A 19,344-nucleotide genomic window follows, 5' to 3' on the forward strand; every position below is an offset into this window, starting at 1 on the left:
AGGGACCGAGCAACGGGAGCTCACCCCATCGCGGGGATTCGAACCGCCGACCTTCTGATCGGCAAGTCCTAGGCTCTGTGGTTTAACCCACAGCGCCACCCACCTCCCTCTGAGCATTGTTAGGAGGCTGCTAATCCGCTTGCAGAGCTATAATTCCAGAGTTGCCCAGGGGGACAGGTCGATGGTTAAACAATTCTGGGAATTGTAGCTCTCTGGGGCAGAAATTGGTCTCCTAACAACTCTTGGTACCATTAACGAATGGTGCTGCTTTAAATGCCTGGTGCAGATGTGGCCTTAGATAGCAGGCCACAGGAGATGGCATGTAAGTAGCAGGGGGTGGGGAGTTAACCCTTTCACCTTCACTGCAGTCGATAAATTTACCTGCCCTTCTTCCATTCCAATGAAGCTGATCTTAGCCTAAGAGGAAAGCTTCATTTGTGCTAATTTTTTAAAAAAATGATCTCACAACCATCACCCTCACTCGCTTTCTCACACACACACATTTGCTATTTAAATGCTAAAAGTGAGATAGGTTAACTGTACTCAGCATCTAGTTTGTCCCTTAAGAGGCCCTTTCAAGTACAGTTTTGCGCAAAATTGAGCCTTGATGTGGTTATTTAAAATTTGCACACAGAGAACAAAGGCTGGCTTACGGTTTCATCTTGATCCGTAGTGATTTGGCTTAGTGGGGCTGTTTTATCAGAGCAGCTTGAGAAGGCCTTGGATTTCAAAGCTTGTATAGAAAGATAAGGTGACCTGATTCAGGCCCAGGAGTTGAGAAGGCTTTGATGGTCCATCATAGAGCCCAGAAGGCTTTCTGAGTCATTACAGCTAATTGGGGAGGCTGGATCAAAACCTCAGCCGTTAAGAGGCAGGTGGGAGAAGCCTCTCCCCAGGCTGGCATCTGAAGTGCAAAATGGAACTCCATAAATTTGGATTCCACCTGCCTAGAAAGCCACAAATTAGCTGCCAGGTGGATCCAAGATAATGTTTCTGCCTGAGGCTAGGACTAGATAGTGCCTCTACCAGGCTGGCAGTTAAATCTTACTTTGCAACTGGCAACAGGATGTGGACCTCTACCGCTCCCAGAAGGCAGCAGGTTAGCTTGGCAGGCAGGTGGGCAGAACAGGCCCTGTGACACACACAACTCTCCCTACCTTTGCATCTGCCACCTGAGGCAATGGCCTCACTCTGTCACATGACTAGCAAGATTCCACCCAGAGGCCAACACAGAATACCAGTCAATTCAATTTATTTATTTACGGCTATTAGCCCATAAACAGAATACCAGTCCTCTGCTGTGAGTAAGGCAGATGGGCTGGTAGAGATGCCAATAATTAATAATAATAATAATAATAATAATAATAATAATAATAATAATAATAATAATTTATACCCAGCCCTCCCCAGCCGAGGCCAGGCTCAGGGCGGCTAACAAGCAATAATAAAAACAATTTGAATGCATACAACTTAAAAACAAGATTAAAATACAACATTAAAATATTGAAACATTAAAATGCAGCCTCATCACAGGAGGAGAAAGGAAAAAGAAAGAGGGGGAGGGAATCAAATTGGCTCCAAGCCAAAGGCCAGGTGGAACAACTCTGTCTTACAAGCCCTGCGGAAAGAAATCAGATCCTGCAGGGCCCTGGTCTCATGAGGCAGAGCGTTCCACCAGGCCGTAGCCAGTGTTGAAAAGGCCCTGGCTCTGGTTGAAGCTAATCTAACTTCCATAGGGACCGGGACCACTAGGGTGTTGCCATTTATGGACCTTAAGGTCCTCCGTGGGGCATACCGGGAGAGGCGGTCCCGTAGGACAGTCCTGCCAAGTGCCACGCAGAATGGAATTCTGGGACAGGTGTAGCATTCAGGCTACCAGTTGCCAGGTCTTGTTTGGGAAAGAGGTTGAGTGTTTGGATAGCCTTCGCTGCTTGGTCCAGCCAACAACTGTGAACCATCCCTCCCTTGCATGTCCCCGCTCTTCATTTCCCCCAACTTTTTGCCTCTTCAGATCTCTTTGTTGGGCAGCTCAAGAGTTCTCTGACGTGCAGTGAGTGTGGCTACTGCTCAACAGCCTTCGATCCCTTCTGGGACCTGTCACTACCCATTGCTAAGGTAACCATGTGCTCTCCATTACTTCCTGGCCACCTTGGCGCTGTTTTGTCTCCCACACCCCCACCCTCCCCAATCCCCAGCATCCAGCTCTGGCAGAACGCTCTTAACTCCCACCTCTTTGGTGTGTCTTCCTCTTTTTGCAGAAGAGCTACGGGGAGGTGAACTTGATTGACTGCATGTATCTCTTCACCAAGGAGGACATCCTAGACGGAGATGAGAAACCAGTAAGGGATATTCATGTGCCCTTTTTTTTTCATTTCTCTCAATATATGCATTTGCGCAAGCAGTTTACGTGGGTTTATACATGATTTCCACTAATATATGCACCTTTGTACACAATTTTTGGTTGGAGAACTGCATCACAAAAATTCAGAGGAGTGAATTTTGAGCAGCAACTGTGGGGGGGGGGGTGTTTTTAATTTACTGGCTATGGAAGTGCAAATTTGGTAGGTTTTCTTTACAAGGCAAACTGATTGAATCCTGCCATCCACTTCCTACTCCAAGCAAATCCAGTCAGCATTTGCTGCTCTTTATCTCTCCCTTTCTCCCTAGTTCTTGGTGGCTGTTGGTGCCCCCAGACTTGTTGATCATGTTTCCTAGTGGTGCTACTGCACTCCTGTGCGCATATAGGCATAGGTGGACTGGAATGCAGGCAGCTGCCACCTCAAGGGGTAGGAGCCATGGCCAACAGGAGGGAGAGGAAGAGGAGCTAGCCCAGCCTTATCCCTGTGACACAGCACTCTAATGATATCTTCCCACTAATCAGGATTCCCTTTATTCTCCAGACCTGCTGCCGCTGCAAAGCCAGGACAAAATGCATGAAAAAATTCAGCATCCAGAGGTTCCCAAAGATTTTAGTGTTGCGTATCCTTTGCCTTCCCTGTGGCTGTGTCCTTATTCTAGAGAGCATATAGAATCACAGATGGGGGTGGGGGCAACTGTTCTGCAATAACATCACACAGGGGTTTTGTATTGGGCATAGAATTCAGCATCTCAAGATCTCAGCTTTTAATGTTTTGATTTTAAATGTGCAAGATTCTAGCCCTCATGCTAGCCACAAACTATGAGCAAGGAAGTTTGAGCTGGGGTGGTGAAGGGGGATGGAGTTCCAGTGCTGCTTCCTGTATCTTGAAATCCAGTTTGTTGGATGTGTCAAATGAGGGCACCCGGGTTCGAATGCCCAGTTGGCTGGGAGGCTTCTTGTGTGACCTTTGCAAGTCTCTCTCCAGCCCCTTAACCTACCTCTCAGGGCTGTTGTGAGAGGAAGCGAACCTTGTACACCACCCTGAGCAACTTGGAACAAGGGCAGGATAAAAATGTGCCATTAAATTTTTAAGCATTCAGAATAACTGGACTGGAATAAATTCAAAAATAAGCAAATGCACTTGATTGGAATAGGCCGTGTAGGTCACAGAATCCAGATTTGTTAGAACTTTGATTTAAAATACAGTAAGACACACACACAGCCCTGATTATGGATGATGGAGTAGCCAATTTTCTGTGGGTAGCAGGTTGCCTCAGCGGAGAGCTTCCAGGGAGCCCAGACCCTTCCCTCCAGCAATGAGAAACAGGTCAGACAAGTTGCCCAATAGCCTCCTTTCTTTCCCATAACATATTTGTCCTGTTAGTCCGTCTGCTCTTCTTCCTTAACTTCATATCCCAGACCTGAAGCGTTTCTCTGAAGCAAGGATGCGATCCAGCAAGCTCACCACGTTCGTTAATTTCCCACTCAAGGACTTGGACCTGAGGGAATTTGCATCCCAAAACTGCAGTGAGTGGTTTTTTGTTTTTTCCTTGCAGGAACTAGAATGGGTGGGAGGAGCCTGAGAGGGGCAAGGTGGGCACTGCAGGTGGGAAGGTTGCGTCAACAATAGGACTTCACATTATCAAGTGCAGCTAAATGGAACCTCCATATACAAGGGCAGTCCATCTCCGAGTGCCAGATGCTGGAGACAAACAAACAAGATAGCCATCACCACCATGCCCTGTGTGAAAGCATCCAAAGGCTTGGCAGCAGCTGTTCAAAGCAGAAGTGTGGACTAGATAGACTTTGGTCCATTCTAGCAAAGCAGTTCTTAGTCCTCTTGTATACACTATAAATCAAATCTTTATTGTTGTGCTCAGTGAGTAGCATTTTATGTACACTATACAGTGGTACCACAGGTTACATACGCTTCAGGTTACATATGCTTCAGGTTACAGACTCCGCTAACCCAGAAATAGTGCTTCAGGTTAAGAACTTTGCTTCAGGATGAGTACAGAAATTGTGCTCCAGCAGCGCAGCGGCAGCAGGAGGCCCCATTAGTTAAAGTGGTGCTTCAGGTTAAGAACAGTTTCAGGTTAAGAACGGACCTCCAGAACGAATTAAGTACTTAACACGAGGTACCACTGTAAAATGAAGCTAGTTTGAAACTGGTTTAACAGTCTTGGCTCCCCACTAGCAGCAGATGAAATGATGGGCCGACAGTGAACATTTAACCACCTGACAGCTGGGTCGTTGTTGCTTATTGGGAGGATAAAGGGCACGATAACAGAAAGATCAGCGTGGCGCAAATGCATCGGAAGAGCCAGTCCATTACTCCTGCCGGTGCATTTGCAATTCTCTGGCCTCCCTGCCACCTGACCCCTCTCCCTCCCAATAACAGCAGTAGCTCACCTGTAGGGAGGTCAGGTCATTGCCTTCACCCCATAACACCATCCACTTCTGCTCCCTGCTGCCACGCAAAAGCATCTGGGCATTATAAATCCATTATGCTGTTGACCTTTTTTAATTTTGCTCAGCTGCCCCAGTGCCACAACCCTGCCTAGAATCCCTTGAAGCCACGAGGATTGAACGGGTTTGCAGCTGGTTTCAATAAGGCTGGCAACATCTCATGCAAACACACAGAAACGCAAACACAGCTAGTTTGTCAAGCAATGCTGCGGGCTCCCCGCAGCCACCTCTCATCTGTTCTGGATGTCCAATTGAAAATGCAGGGGTGGCGAAGAGCTAACCCCCTACCAAACTTCTGCAAAAGTGAAATTTCGAGCCAGCATCAAAAGAATTTTGAGAGTAGCAAAAAAGAGGTGATTAAATAAGACTATAGCAAAATTTCACCAGGGTTTGCCTATGTGATTCATGAAGTCCTGATGCCTGTGTTTCTTCCCCTTTTTACCCATTGATAAGTAATGTGTAGACCACAGAACATGAAAGTGACGCCGTGTGTGTAAAATTAATGAATGTTAAAATGATGCAGGATTGAAATGTGATGGTTTTAGTAACAAAGTTAAAAGAATATGCAAAAAAGGATTGTTAATTAGATGAAAATATGATGTTCAATATGTTAAGATTTGTAACTAAGATAAAAACAAAGAGGGAAAGGATTTGCTGAATTAACTATGTGAACTGGAATACAAAAAAGGGAGGTGTGAGGAGGTCAAGAAACGAGTAATTGAAATATAAGAAACGAAAAGAATGAATTATTTTTAATCTTTTTTTTATTTTCCACATATTCTGTATCTTTTTCTTTTTTTATTTGTATTTTTGTATCTTTTTTCTTTTTCTTTTTCTTTTTCTTTTCTTACATTGTAATTTTCTTTGTTTGTAAAATCTCAATAAATATCTTTTTTTTAAAAAATGAAAGTGACACCGTGTGTTCTGTTTTGTTCTCACCTTGCAGATCATGCTATTTACAACCTGTACGCCGTCTCCAATCACAGCGGGACCACAATGGGAGGTCACTACACAGCCTACTGCAAAAACCCTGTGTCCGGAGAGTGGCATGCCTTCAATGACTCACGGTATGTCTAGGACTTCTCTATTGGAAGGGGGCTGCAGCTTTCACATGGGGGCCCGCAGGAGATTAGCAGCGCCTGTATCTCAAATCTTAGGTTCTACAAATGCTAGAAACATTCTCTTTTTTAAAAAAAAAAATGAAAACTGGGAATCAGAGCATTATGGTTCCCTTGCCCCCACCACCGGTGGACATTCATGCTTAGTGGTAGAGCATATGCTTCTTATGCACGCATGCGCAATCTCCAGAAACCCAGAAGTGGCATGAAAAGGGGCACAAAAATGGCAAAAAACTGGTGCAAAAGTAGCATCTAGCAATCCTACAAACCTTTGCAAGTGCAATCCCAGGAGCCTTTGCACCAACCTTTGAGGCCTCGGGAGATGCAATTGTTTGGTGGGCAGATGTTTTTGTTTTTAAAAGGTTTCCCAAGGGTTTCCAGAGGTTTAGAGGGCATTTGCAGGCTTTCTCAATGGTGTTCCCAATTTTTGCGATTTCACTTAAGCGTGTGGTGCCTCGGAACGTAATCCCCGCATAAACGGGGAGTTGCCCATACTGGAAAACGAGATACTGGACTCGATGTTCCTTGGTCTAGCAGATCCCTCCTTTTACGTTCTATTATTATATACATTCCCTGGGGTCCTACCCCAGTGCCAGACCTCAGCCCCCTAACCGCTTTCTCCTCTTTCCCCCTGCAGCGTGACACCGCTCTCCTCAAGCCACGTCCGGAGCAGCGACGCCTACCTGCTTTTCTACGAGCTGGCCAGCCCGTCTTCGCGCATGTAGCTTCCACATGCCCCCCCACCACCACAAACCCTTGAGGAAAAAAGGAAGAGAGCCGAGCACCAGCTCTCTGATGCAAAAAAAGAAAAGAAAAAAAGGAGGGAGGGACAGAACCCAGGACAATGGTGACTCCAGGGATTTTTTAAGCCGGGGTGTTTTTTTGTTTTTTTTTCTTAAAAAAAACCCAAAACCAAACAAAAAAGGGGGAGAAAGAAAGTCCTAATAAAGCATTGACTAAAGCTGCCGACTTTTACGGGAAGGCCTTTCTCCTGCTGCGGGGCTGTCATCGAAGAGTAGCGTGCCCTTCAGCCTCACGGACGCCGGGGAGAGAACGCCGGAAACGGAGGGCCAGGGGCACCCCACAGCTCCATCACTCCCCTAGTGTTGTCAGGGGTGGTTTTTAACGTTTTCCTTTTTTCCCTCTCTTCCTGCCTCTCTGTCTCCCTTTCCCGTGTGTGTGATTCTCTCTTTCATTTCCACCTTTCCCCGCTTTAATAATAAACCGTGAACAGCAGCTCTTGATGGGGCAGAAATCTGTCTGTCCCGTTTTATCCACACAACCCCCACGGCTTGCGCCCCTTCGCCGGGTTCAAAAGTGTGATGAGAAGGGATCTCGAGCTCTGGACCTGGGCAACGGAAGGAGGTGCCCCTGTTTTCTCTCCTCCCCGTGGAACGGCGCCACCCGGAGACGGGCATTGCACCTCGGGGAACTGTTTAATTGCACTACGGTTATGGAACCCAGCCTTGGCGTTTCTGCACCCACCCGCCTCCCGGCACCGTATTGTCTACCCTGTTGGAGGTGTGAGGCAAAGGAGGCCGTTCTTCCAAAGCTGTGAACAAAATGACTGGCTAACCACTTGAGATGCCTGCTGCCTGGGACTGTGCGCTCATGCCACGCAAGCTCACCGCAGAGGGCAGCTCTGCAGCTCATCGCAAGCCCACACGGGGCACGGGAGTTGGTTTCCTGCCGCAACCAAGGACCTCGAGTGACTCTTCCTTCGCTCCCGGCTCTCGTTTGGAGGGACGCTTCTTGGTTCCGTTTTTGTTTTATTTTGAAACGAGCTTTCTTTTCTTCCTAATAAAACCCAGGGGCACTTCCGGCTGGATTTGACGGTCTCCAGCAAAGGGCGATGGGTGGTAGATTCCTACCTATCCGTTCTCACAACAGTGCCTTAAAACCTTCCGGGTGAAACGTGAGGTGTTTTTATGTGGACAAAAAACAAACGCCCTTTTCGAAGGAGCGTGAGGTGTAATGCTTTCCCCTCCACAAAACGCCCACGTGCAAACACACACGTGTATCCCTCTCCTCTCTCCTGTCCTGGGTCAGAGTGAGGCCTGTTCAGAAATGCTTTGGGAAGTTAGTGCTGAGTTTCCAGGAACGCGGTTGCTTAAGTTTTTTTGGTTTTCTGAGGTAACAAGCCCCCGGCACAGGCTGCGTGAGGGCAGCGGTTTCTCCTGCCAGCAATGTGTTTCTCACAAGGAGGCAAAGGACTGGATAAAAAGCCTTTGGTCAGCCAACAGATGTCAATAACCCTTATTTAAACTTTTATTTATTATCTCCTCACACACTCTTTCTCTCACATGCACACACACATGCACAAGTGTTTCAACCCATGTTCAAAATATGATGTACATGAGAGGAACCCAAAGGGGCTCTTTTAACAGCTTCACGACAGGCAGAAATTAGGTGGGGTGTGCTCTTCGTTGTGTCTGAGTGTTGGACCTGCACTTTATTTTTAGTTTCTCCTATCATGAAGCCTTTGAAGGCAACAAATCTTGGTCAGGAAAGTAAGGAGGCAACCTAACACCCTACCCCATAATATTGAATCAGGCAGAGTATTAGATGCCTAACCAGGCATACCGAATGAAATTATTGGCCATGCCAAACCACAAATGGCTTGTAGCATTGAAAATCCCTTTACCCTTCCTTTTTCCTATGAAGTCCTCCCTCAGGATCACACACAGTCACACCCCACATAACATTCAAAGGGAAGCTCCTTTTTAAATTTTTTTTAAAAAAACAACCTTGTAGCAATTTTCACTCCATTTCAAGATGGCTGACGCTAAGGCCCCAAAGTGGGGAGGGGGCTGGATGGGCAATGCAAGATGTAAATGGTTCGTGTGAGGAGGACTTTCTTGTTGTTTTGTGTGTGCTTTTTCCCCCCAGTTTGACTTAATGGCTTGTTTACTGTGTAAGCAATGATAGGGGAGGGACTTCCTGTGACTCATAAGGGAGACTTGTACAGAAATAAAAATTGTAGCTTGATGAACACTTCGGTGGATTCTTTATGTTTGTGTACGCGTGGGTGACTCGGGGTAGACGAATCTTGCATACTTGTTCTTCCTGCCTTAGCTTCAGTTCTCCACATTTCAGCAGATATTTTTTTAAGAAATCCACATGTAACTCCATCAGCATTTAAGTGCACATTTCTCCATATACAGTGGTACCTCGGGTTAAGTACTTAATTCATTCCGGAGGTCCGTACTTAACCTGAAACTGTTCTTAACCTGAAGCACCACTTTAGCTAATGGGGCCTCCTGCTGCTGCCGTGCCGCTGGAGCACGATTTCTGTTCTTATCCTGAAGCAAAGTTCTTAACCCGAGGTACTATTTCTGGGTTGGCGGAGTCTGTAACCTGAAGCGTGTGTAACCCGAGGTACCACTCTATATATATTTTTAAATGCGGTTTGGAGTTCATACACAAGCAAATTTGACTCATTTTCCAAGTAAGGCTGGTAGAACGCATGGCTAAAAGACATTTGGAAGCCTGAGACAGAGAATCTAAATTGCACCCCCCCCCCAGTGTTGATAAAAAATATAGTAAGGTGACTGTAATACTATAATAGCTCTGTAAACATGTCACCTAACTGTAAGGTAAACACATGTGGGTGCAGTACGAGGGGAGCCTCTTGTGTAGGGAGATGTGGATGCTACTCTGGAGTGCAGAGCTAGCGCAATCATCCACATGTTTATGGCACACAGAAAAGGCCAAAAATAAATAAATGAGGTCCAAGTTTAGCCTGAAATCTGACCTCCGACGTGGGCTGTCTTGCCTTTCCTTGAGCCAGACCTAGTGGCAATGACCCAGCTGGAGGCTGTATTGAAGCGGCTGCCAACATTTTAAGGCCCATAGACGCAGTGCCCTAGGTGCCACCCTCGTCTGGTCACTTCTCCCTCCCCCTGGACAGGTCCCTGTTCTCCTAACAGACAAAAAGAGAAACTGTGCATGTACACATTTTGATTTTTCAGGGGGTCTGGGTAAAACTTGGATCCAGCAAAATAAGTCTTGAGCCTTGAAGAGCTCATAGATTGGCAAGCGGGAAAGAGCTTCCAACTTCCTCCTTTTTTAGTGGAGAAAAAAGTTAACTACCCTCAACACCTGAGAGGGCAGTGTGTGTGGGTGCCAAGGGAAGACTTTGAGGGCGCCACAGCCTCCACGGTCACCACACTGGTGACACCCTATTGTATTGTCTTTGCTAAATGTAGCTTGGCTCACTTCCACAAGCCACCATGAGCTGCTTCTCTTTCCTGCAGCGCAGCTGATCTCTTTCAGTAGCGCACTGTGCCGCTTTCCATGTTATGAAAGATCCCCAAGGCTGCCTCTAAGGCCGCGGGGGGAATGTGCCACAAGGCTTCTGAGTAATCCCTCAAAAAACACACTTCTCTGGCTGCCGAGAGGCCCAAGTCCCTCCCTGCCTCCCCAGCAACCCGGCGCTCAAACAATGCCCCCTTTCTCCTCTGCTTTAGTAACAGGGTAAAGAGATTTTGCGCTAAGAGTGTCCTGGAATGTACACGACTTAGCAGTGGGCCTAGAGACTCCACAAAAGCCGGCTGTAATGTTGCCGTTATTGGGGAGAGTATGGGAGAGACGCAAGAGATATCTGCAAGTCCACTCTTGCTTCCGATAGACAAATTTAGGTGGCAAAAATCAAGTTATCATTGCTGCTAAGGAACTGGAAGTCCATCTTCTACAAGTCACCCAGAGATCTTCCAGCAGATCCTGATCTTCCTTCTGTCTATTCCTGTGATAGAGGATAGACATCTCCAGGGGGAAGTGTGCTGGGAATGAGCACTGCATGCTCAGAGTGGTTGCTCTCTGGCTTTGCTGTTTTGGAAAGGACTTTGCAGAGGTCACTGCAAGGCAGGACGCCAAGGAGTAAGACGGTGGGGAAAATAAAAGCGGAGACCTCTGAACAGCAGGAGAAAGAAGCCAATGCTCAGTCCTTTCTGCTGGCACTCAGCAGACAGCTGCTTCAATAACTGTGCTTGTGTCTTGCACCCGTAATGTACATGGCAAGATGCAACTGCTTCTGGAACGGAGCACAACCGCTGCCACTTTTAACACAGCTGCTGTTTTGGAAAGCGAGAGAGTCTGCTTTTGGGTAGTGACCCTTTCAGACTCTCGCTGTTCAGTTCCAGGCTGCCTTGGACAGAGAGAAAGAGTTTGGCAATCCTGTGCCTTTAAAACTGAAGTTGTCCATGCCAGGGCCTCTGACCTCGTCCTCCTCAGCTGAGTTGGATTAAGAAGTGGGGGGCGGGGGGGGAGGTTGGTGACTTTAATGCTTGTAAATTCTTTCACTTCCCAGGAGCTGGCAGGCCTCTTGTCCCATGAGCCTGCCTGCCAGGAAGCCAATGGTCTTTGCTGGTGGAGGCTACGACAAGCGCCGTTGGTTCAAGTGCCCAGTCGGGCTCTCTGTGTTAGAAAAATCAAGGCTTCGGGACAGTCCCCACTGTGGTCCTGGAAGGGAGCCCTCACTGCTGTCTTCTCCTTGCCAATGTGGTGAATATCAGAAGGCCAAAATAAGGGGAGCTGGTGTGCAGTAACGAACCGGATGCCGCAAGAGATCGGGGGATGCAGCAGCCTAGGACGGGCAGGGATCCTGTCCACGTTCCCCACGCCTTCTCCCACAACCATGAAGGATTACACAGAGGTCATCTTCCAGCCGGAAGCGCTGGATCAGAGCAAGGTATGTACAAAGGGAGGTCAGGGCATCACTGTTATAGGAACTGCCAGTGACACCAATAGGTCTTATTTACCAAGGACATCACCCTTATATATATAATTTATTGCCGCCCATCCGACTAGGGTGCCCCAGCTGCTCTGGGCAACAATATATTAAAACACAAAAACTCTCAAACATTAAAAACCTCCCTGTACAGGGCTGCCTTCAGAGGTCTTCTAAAAGTTGTATAGTTCTTTATCTCCTTGACATCTGATGCAAGGGCATTCCACAGGGTGGGTGCCACTACCGAGAAGGCCCTCTACCTGGTTCCCTGTAACTTCACTTTTCACAACATGGGAACTACCAAAAGGCCCTTGGAGCTGGATCTCAGTGTCCAGGCTGAATGATGGGGGTAGAGATGCTCCCTCAGGTATACAGAGTTGGTCTCTGTGCCTAGTAAAAAAACCCACTATATTTTTCTGTGTTCTTGTTCTCGCCATTCACGAAGATTTTGGAGTGCTTTTGCTAGTGCGTGAGTTGTTGAAGCTGCCTTGCTTCCCGCTTTCAGTTCCCCCTCCTCCCCACTACCTGGGTCTTTAAAAGAGTACACACATGAGCACGAAGGCATTGTGTAGTGCAAGAGGTGCAGTGTTGCACACTGGTGCTTGTGAGGTCCATTTTGAAAATGTAGATTATGGCTCCTGCATGGACTAGGGAGTTGGAACTGATGACCTCCAGGATCCTTTCAAACTCAAAAATTCTATTTTTATTTTTATTTTCTAGATCTTTAGATCAAAAGCAAATCCCCTTTGTGCTTTTGAATCTGTGCAAGATGTAGATGAATCAAGTGTATTTTTAATTATCAGTATCAGGGTTGGCAAACTCTTGCTTGTTGGAGGGTGTGTGTGTGTTTCTCTAACACGGGGATAACCAACACGATGGCTGCAGATACTGTTGCGTGACATCTCCCATTACCCCGATCAATGGCCCTGCTGGCTGTACGGATGGAAATGGAGGTCCAACAATATCTGGAGGGCACCACATTGACTAACCCTGCAGATGTGAAACATGAATGTGGGAAGTGGCGGGAAAAGATACATGTTAAATGTGTATTTCCCAGCTGAAGTAACACACCTGACCATCTAAAGCAGGGTTTCCCAAACCTGGTTCTCCAACTGTTGCTGGACTACAACTCCCATCATCCCTAGCTAGCAGGACCAGTGGCCAGGGATGATGGGAATTGTAGTCCAAAAGCAGCTGGAAACCCAAGTTGTTTTTTTTTAATAATTTTTTATTCAAGGTTTTTATAACAATAACAGACATATAACAAATACATAAACAGACAAAAAAAAAAAAACATGTACCATTTCATATCTTAATTTCTTATACCTTTCTTCCCCGACTTCCTCATGCCTCCCTTTTCTGTATTCCAAATTCTTATCAATTACTCAGCAAATCTTCCCTTATTTTAATTTAAATTTAATCTAATCTTCCATATTCTCCTTGTCTTAACCCTTGCTAATAGTAACCGTTTACTTTCCAGTCCAACATCATTCTAACTTTCGTTAATTTTATAATATTTCTTTAAATAGTCCTTAAACTTTTTCCATTCTTCTTGCGCTGCTTCTCTTCCCTGGTTTCGGATTCTGCTCGTCATTTCTGCCAGGCCCATGTAGTCTATCACCTTCATCTGCCATTCTTCCAGTGTGGGTAGTTCTTGTGTCTTCCAGTACTTCGCAATAAGTATTCTAGCTGCTGTTGTAGCGTACAAAAAGAAGGTTATATCCATCTTTAACACCCCCTGTCCGACAATGCCCAAGAGAAAGGCCTCTGGTTTCTTAGGGAAAGTATATTTAAATACCTTTTTAAGTTCATTATAGATCATTTCCCAGAATGCCTTAATCTTCGGGCACGTCCACCAAAGGTGAAAGAATGTACCCTCCTTTTCTTTACATTTCCAACATTTATTATCAGGCAAGTGGTAAATCTTTGCAAGTTTGACTGGGGTTGTGTACCACCTATATATCATTTTCATAATGTTTTCTCTTAGAGCATTACATGCCGTAAATTTCATCCCGGTGGTCCACAACTTTTCCCAATCAGCAAACAAAATATTATGACCAATGTCCTGAGCCCATTTAATCATAGCTGATTTAACCGTTTCGTCTTGTGTATTCCATTTCAGCAGCAAGTTGTACATTTTTGACAAATTCTTAGTACTGGGTTCTAACAATTCTGTCTCCAATTTTGATTTTTCCACCTGGAAGCCAATTTTACTGTCCAATTTAAACGCTTCATTTATTTGATGATAATGCAGCCAATCTCTCACCTTCCCTTTTAATTTCTCAAAACTCTGCAATCTCAATTTGTCCCCTTCCTTTTCCAAAATTTCCCAGTATCTTGGCCACTTCGACTCCATATTTAACTTTTTAACTGCCTTAGCTTCCATTGGCGACAACCACCTTGGAGTTTTATTTTCCAGCAGATCTTTATATCTAATCCAAACATTTAATAGTGCTTTTCTGACAATATGGTTTTTAAAACTTTTGTGTGCTTTAACCTTGTCATACCACAAATATGCATGCCACCCAAAAATGTTATTAAAACCTTCCAGATCCAAAATGTCTGTGTTTTCAAGAAGTAGCCATTCTTTCAGCCAGCAGAAAGCTGCCGCTTCATAGTAGAGTTTAAAGTCTGGCAGGGCAAACCCCCCTCTTTCCTTTGAGTCCGTTAATATCTTAAATTTAATTCTGGGCCTCTTGCCCTGCCAGACAAATTTAGATATATCTTTTTGCCACTTCTTGAAACAGTCCATTTTTTCCATTATTTGCAATGCTTGAAACAAAAACAACATTCTTGGCAATACATTCATTTTTATAACTGCGATTCGACCTAACAAGGAAAGCTTTAAATTTGACCAAATCTCCAAATCTTTTTTCACTTCTGTCCAAGTTTTTTCATAATTGTCTTTAAATAGGTTCACATTCTTAGCTGTCATGTTTATACCCAAATATTTCACTTTTTTGGAAACCCAAGTTTGGGGAACTCTGATCTAAAGGGTGAGGGGCATGAAACCAGTAAGTCCAGGGTACAAAATGGTCTAGCTGCAAGTGAATTGGGAAGTTAACAAGTACATCCCTATTTAGGTCTGTGAAATATTAGAGGAAATAGGTTAAAGATATTTGGAAGACTGTGCACCAGTTGCTGGGAAATAATAGCAGGAAGGGGGTTCTGCTTTCCCACTCAGCCTTCCCACACTGGGCTTCCCAGAAATATCTGGTTGGACACTCCAGAAAACATTTTGGACTAGACAGGCCGTTGGTCTGGTCCAACAGGGACTCCTATGCTCTTATGACTCACCTTAACAGCTTGGAATCAGTTTACTTGAACACTTCGATCTGCGTAACTGGTTCTGTTACAGGTGCCTTGTAATGCTCATTCTGCATTGATTAAGAAATCAGTCTTCTATTGGGGCAGCGCCCACACTTTGGAACTCCCTCCCTATTGACATCAGGCAGGCGCCTTCACTGTATGCCTTTGGGAACCTACTAAAACCATTTTTTGTTTAAGCAAGCCTGTCCAGATGCATAGAATGTTGGCACATGCTTTAATCTGGTTTGTAGCTCGTAACTTGATTTTAATTATTGTTTGGATATTTTAAGTAGTTGTTTTTGACTTCTTTTCTCTGATAATTTTAGTGTTTTTTTGTAAACTGTTTTGAGGATTGGTTACAATCAAGCAGTATATAGATATTGTGAATTAATTAACAAATAAATTTCCTAATTATGCATTCTCAGGAGTTATGGGGTAGGCAATTTAAAGGGAGTTTAAATTGGAATTCAGTGGGATCATAACAATTTATTGGAGCGAGGACATTACTCATTGCATTATACTTAGGGATAGGGATAAATTTGATTCAGTTTGCATTTAAAACAAACCTGCCTAATGCACAACTGAAACACAGTCATCCTTTGAAATTTGTAGGTAAAGGTAAAGGGACCCCTGACCATTAGGTCCAGTCGTGGCCGACTCTGGGGTTGCAGCACTCATCTCGCTTTATTGGCCGGGGGAGCCGGCATACAGCTTCCGGGTCATGTGGCCAGCATGACTAAGCCGCTTCTGGCGAACCAGAGCAGCGCACGGAAACGTCGTTTACTTTCCCGCCGGAGCAGTACCTATTTATCTACTTGCACTTTGACGTGCTTTCGAACTGCTAGGTTGACAGTGCAGTTCTCCAGCCAAGTAATGCATACAAAAAGACATATATTGGAGTAAAGTGTGCATAGAAATGCATATATTTATGAAATTAACATACAAAAATGCATTGTTTTAAGATTGTTCTGCATAAATGTGTATATTAAGCAAAACTGCATGCAAAAATTTATATATTAGAAGAAATTTGCACTGAAATGCTGATTAACTTTCATAAGGACTTTTCTATATATATATATATATATATATATATATATATATATATATATATTGCCAACTGATGTGGAAATGTGAAGAGCTGAATTTAAAATTGGATAAATGAGAAACCAAGATAAGATTAAATTGACAGAATCACCCATTCCTATTATGCACACAAGTAGGCTGGTGTACACACTAGCATATGCCAGACTAGCATAGCTCCTAAAAGTGGACTGGAAAGAGCCTAGTTTATACCTCCGTTCATGGTTTCCCAGCCTCAGCCCCCCCCCCCCGACCTGTGACATGATTGTGCCAATACTGACCCTCCTTGCAAAGCGGTTGTAAGGACCACTGAGATCATGGAGGCTTAGTTCTTTGAACAACTCAGAAATCTGATGTACAAGTGCTGTTACTGGTTGGAGGGGATTGTGCCTGTGGATATAGCTGATATAGCAACATTATTATTCCTCATGGGCTAGGCTTATGTAAAAGCGCTTGCTTGCTCTCATTCTGATTCCCCAAAATAAACCCAATTATCACATTGTGAAAGTATGCAGGAAGGGATCCAGTGCGTTCCTTCCCTGATGAAAGCCACAATCCCTCAGTTTGAAGAGCATCTGCCAGCAAAGAAGAGCAAGTGAGATGGAGGTGCAGTTTAGTATCAACACACTCCAACTGTACAGTGGTACCTCGGGTTAAGTACTTAATTTGTTCCGGAGGTCCATTCTTAACCTGAAACTGTTCTTAACCTGAAGCACCACTTTAGCTAATGGGGCTTCCTGCTGCTGCTGCTGCTGCTGTGCCGCCGGAGCACGATTTCTGTTCTCATCCTGAAGCAAAGTTCTTAACCCGAGGTACTATTTCTAGGTTAGCGGAGTCTGTAACCTGAAGCGTATGTAACCTGAAGCATATGTAACCCGAGGTACCACTGTATTCTATTCACAAGGCCAGACTGGCTTGCTTTGTAACCAGAGATTCCAAACTTCGGGAGGGAAATTCTGAGCTATATTTTGGTTTTGCATCAGACACGGAAAAATGCTCACAGCCGCATTTTTGTTTAAGTATTTACAGCTGCTTTACTCTTAGTTACATTTTTTAAAAAACAAAATTGCTCTGCCTTTCCTCCATAGAGATCAAGGGTGTCTGTTTTCTCCCTTTGCCCTGTTTTAGCAGCACAACAACCCTATGAAGTAGGAATAACCATCCCAAAGTCACCCAGGTTGCAAGCCTAAGTACAAGTGCAAATTTCCTGGGAGCAAGTCCCATTGAACTCAGTGGGCCTGAACCCCAAGGACACATAAACAAGGATATGCTGCCAGTACGATACATAGCGGAGTAAGAATTCGAACCCAGGTCTGCCCTGATCTGAGTTTGACATTCTGTCTACTACATCAGCTGAAGTCAAACAGTGGCCAATGGCTGCCTAATGCCAGGATTCTCACCAAAGACCTTGGACTAGCTGGGCTTTGGTGTGATCCAACCAGGGTCTTCTACTGCTGTCATTATCAATGTACGTGGAAATAATTAAGAGGATTAGGACAGCAGTAGGGGCAAGAAACTCGGTGAGACAGTGATTCAGCATTGAGCAGGAGGCTCAGAGAGAGTTTGGAATTAAAGAAAGCTTATTTAAATAAAGTTCTTTGTGTTGTAATACTCCTGCCTGATCCTTAACGATAATCAACGCCAATTGAAACATGATGGCAGTGGTTTAGAAGTAGAACCCAGTTGAAGCAGCAAAGAAAATAAACAGGGGGGGAAACAAGGATTTTTAGATCATGAAGAGAGGCCTGAAACCCCCAACACCACTGAATTTCACTGCATTTAATCTAGCCCAGGCATGGAGGCGCTGGAGAGAACAGTTTGAATTCTATCTGGATCTTGCCTTGGAGAGAGAGGAAGACAAGCATTTGTTGTTGTGGTTGTTTAGTCATATAGTCGTGTCCGACTCTTCATGACCCCATGGACCAGAGCACGCCAGGCACTTCTGTCTTCCACTGCCTCCCGCAGTTTGGTCAAACTCATGCTGGTAGCTTCAAGAACACTGTCCAACCATCTCGTCCTCTGTCGTCCCCTTCTCCTTGTGCCCTCCATCTTTCCCAACATCAGGGTCTTTTCCAGGGAGTCTTCTCTTCTCATGAGGTGGCCAAAGTATTGGAGCCTCAGCTTCACGATCTGTCCTTCCAGTGAGCCCTCAAGGCTGATTTCCTTTAGAATGGAGAGGTTTGATCTTCTTGCAGTCCATGGGACTCTGAAGAGTCTCCTCCAGCACCAGAATTCAAAAGCATCAATTCTTCGGCGATCAGCCTTCTTTATGGTCCAGCTTTCACTTCCATACATCACTACTGGGAAAACCATTGCTTTTACTATACGGACCTTTGTTGGCAAGGCGATGTCTCTACTTTTTAAGATGCTGTCTAGGTTTGTCATTGCTTTTCTCCCAAGAAGCAGGCGTCTTTTAATCTCACGGCTGCTGTCACCGTCTGCAGTGATCATGGACCCCAAGAGAGTAAAGACAAGCATAAGGACCACTTAATGACAGCTGGAGAAGAGCAGTGGCTGCAGTCCAGCACAACCGTGGCAGTGTCTGGTGCTCTTTTCTGACTTCAGCGTGGCCAGGAGAGGACGTCACTTCCTCCTCCACTGGCTGTGTTGGATGCTGGGGCTTGCCCCCAGTTGCAGCCAATCGTAGGTGAGTCCAGGGGCATGGTGCGGTGGAGTGGACCAGAGGGGAAACTTATTCCCTCTAGCCTATTCCCTGGCTGTAAAAGCCAGCTGCACCCAGGACCCAGCCTCAGTAGACGCTGGCTTCCCCACCCATCCTAAGCCATAGCACCCACCCAGATGGTGACCATGGAGGAGTAGCCTCAATTTGATGTACATAATGCATGGGTCAGCACCCTAGTTATTATCTGGAAACCCTCAAGAAAGCTGTGCATTTGTATCAATCCTAAACCTTTGAACAGACCCCTAAATCACAGCCATTACCCGCCACCAGCCATTGATGCTGCAGTATGTGACCTATCCCGAGCCAAGGTTTTATTGGTGTTTGATGTAAAAAATGGATTCTGGCGCGTAGAGCTTGACACAGAGTCAAGCTATCTGACCACTTTGGCAACTTCTTTTGGCATATATCATTGGCTGTGAATGCCAATGGGCATCAACTTCGCCCCTGAACTCTTTCTGTGTCGACTGAATCAGGAGCCTGAAAATAATTGCTGATGACATACTAATTGTGGGATAAGGAGATAGTGGAAAGGCGGCAACAAAAAATCATGACAAAAATGTTAAGCATGTTTTTTGGAGAGGTGCAGAGATAGAAATAT

General features: G+C 45.4%; 2 protein-coding genes across 10 annotated transcripts in view; both read left to right on the plus strand.

Annotated features, from left to right (window-relative positions):
* Nucleotides 1-8,940, plus strand: part of USP2 (ubiquitin specific peptidase 2) — an 83,166-nt gene extending 74,226 nt beyond the window's left edge. For all 7 annotated transcript variants that reach the window (XM_083588678.1, XM_083588677.1, XM_083588680.1 and 4 more), the window contains 6 exons: nucleotides 2,012-2,115; nucleotides 2,259-2,339; nucleotides 2,901-2,979; nucleotides 3,779-3,886; nucleotides 5,775-5,895; nucleotides 6,584-8,940. In XM_083588678.1, the coding sequence (XP_083444804.1) occupies nucleotides 2,012-2,115; nucleotides 2,259-2,339; nucleotides 2,901-2,979; nucleotides 3,779-3,886; nucleotides 5,775-5,895; nucleotides 6,584-6,671 (581 nt within the window). In that variant the 3' untranslated portion in view covers nucleotides 6,672-8,940. The remainder of the gene's footprint in view (nucleotides 1-2,011; nucleotides 2,116-2,258; nucleotides 2,340-2,900; nucleotides 2,980-3,778; nucleotides 3,887-5,774; nucleotides 5,896-6,583) is intronic.
* A 2,318-nt stretch (nucleotides 8,941-11,258) lies between these two features.
* The window catches only part of MFRP (membrane frizzled-related protein), a 28,380-nt gene continuing 20,294 nt past the window's right edge, over nucleotides 11,259-19,344 (plus strand). Inside the window, exon 1 of one of the 3 annotated variants that reach the window (XM_083588629.1) lies at nucleotides 11,259-11,635. In XM_083588629.1, the coding sequence (XP_083444755.1) occupies nucleotides 11,501-11,635 (135 nt within the window). In that variant the 5' untranslated portion in view covers nucleotides 11,259-11,500. The remainder of the gene's footprint in view (nucleotides 11,636-19,344) is intronic. The other 2 variants (XM_083588630.1, XM_083588631.1) reach the window with 2 other exon arrangements.

The sequence above is a fragment of the Podarcis filfolensis genome, assembly GCF_964270895.1.
Source record: "Podarcis filfolensis genome assembly, chromosome: 15".
NCBI classification, from domain to species: domain Eukaryota; kingdom Metazoa; phylum Chordata; class Lepidosauria; order Squamata; family Lacertidae; genus Podarcis; species Podarcis filfolensis.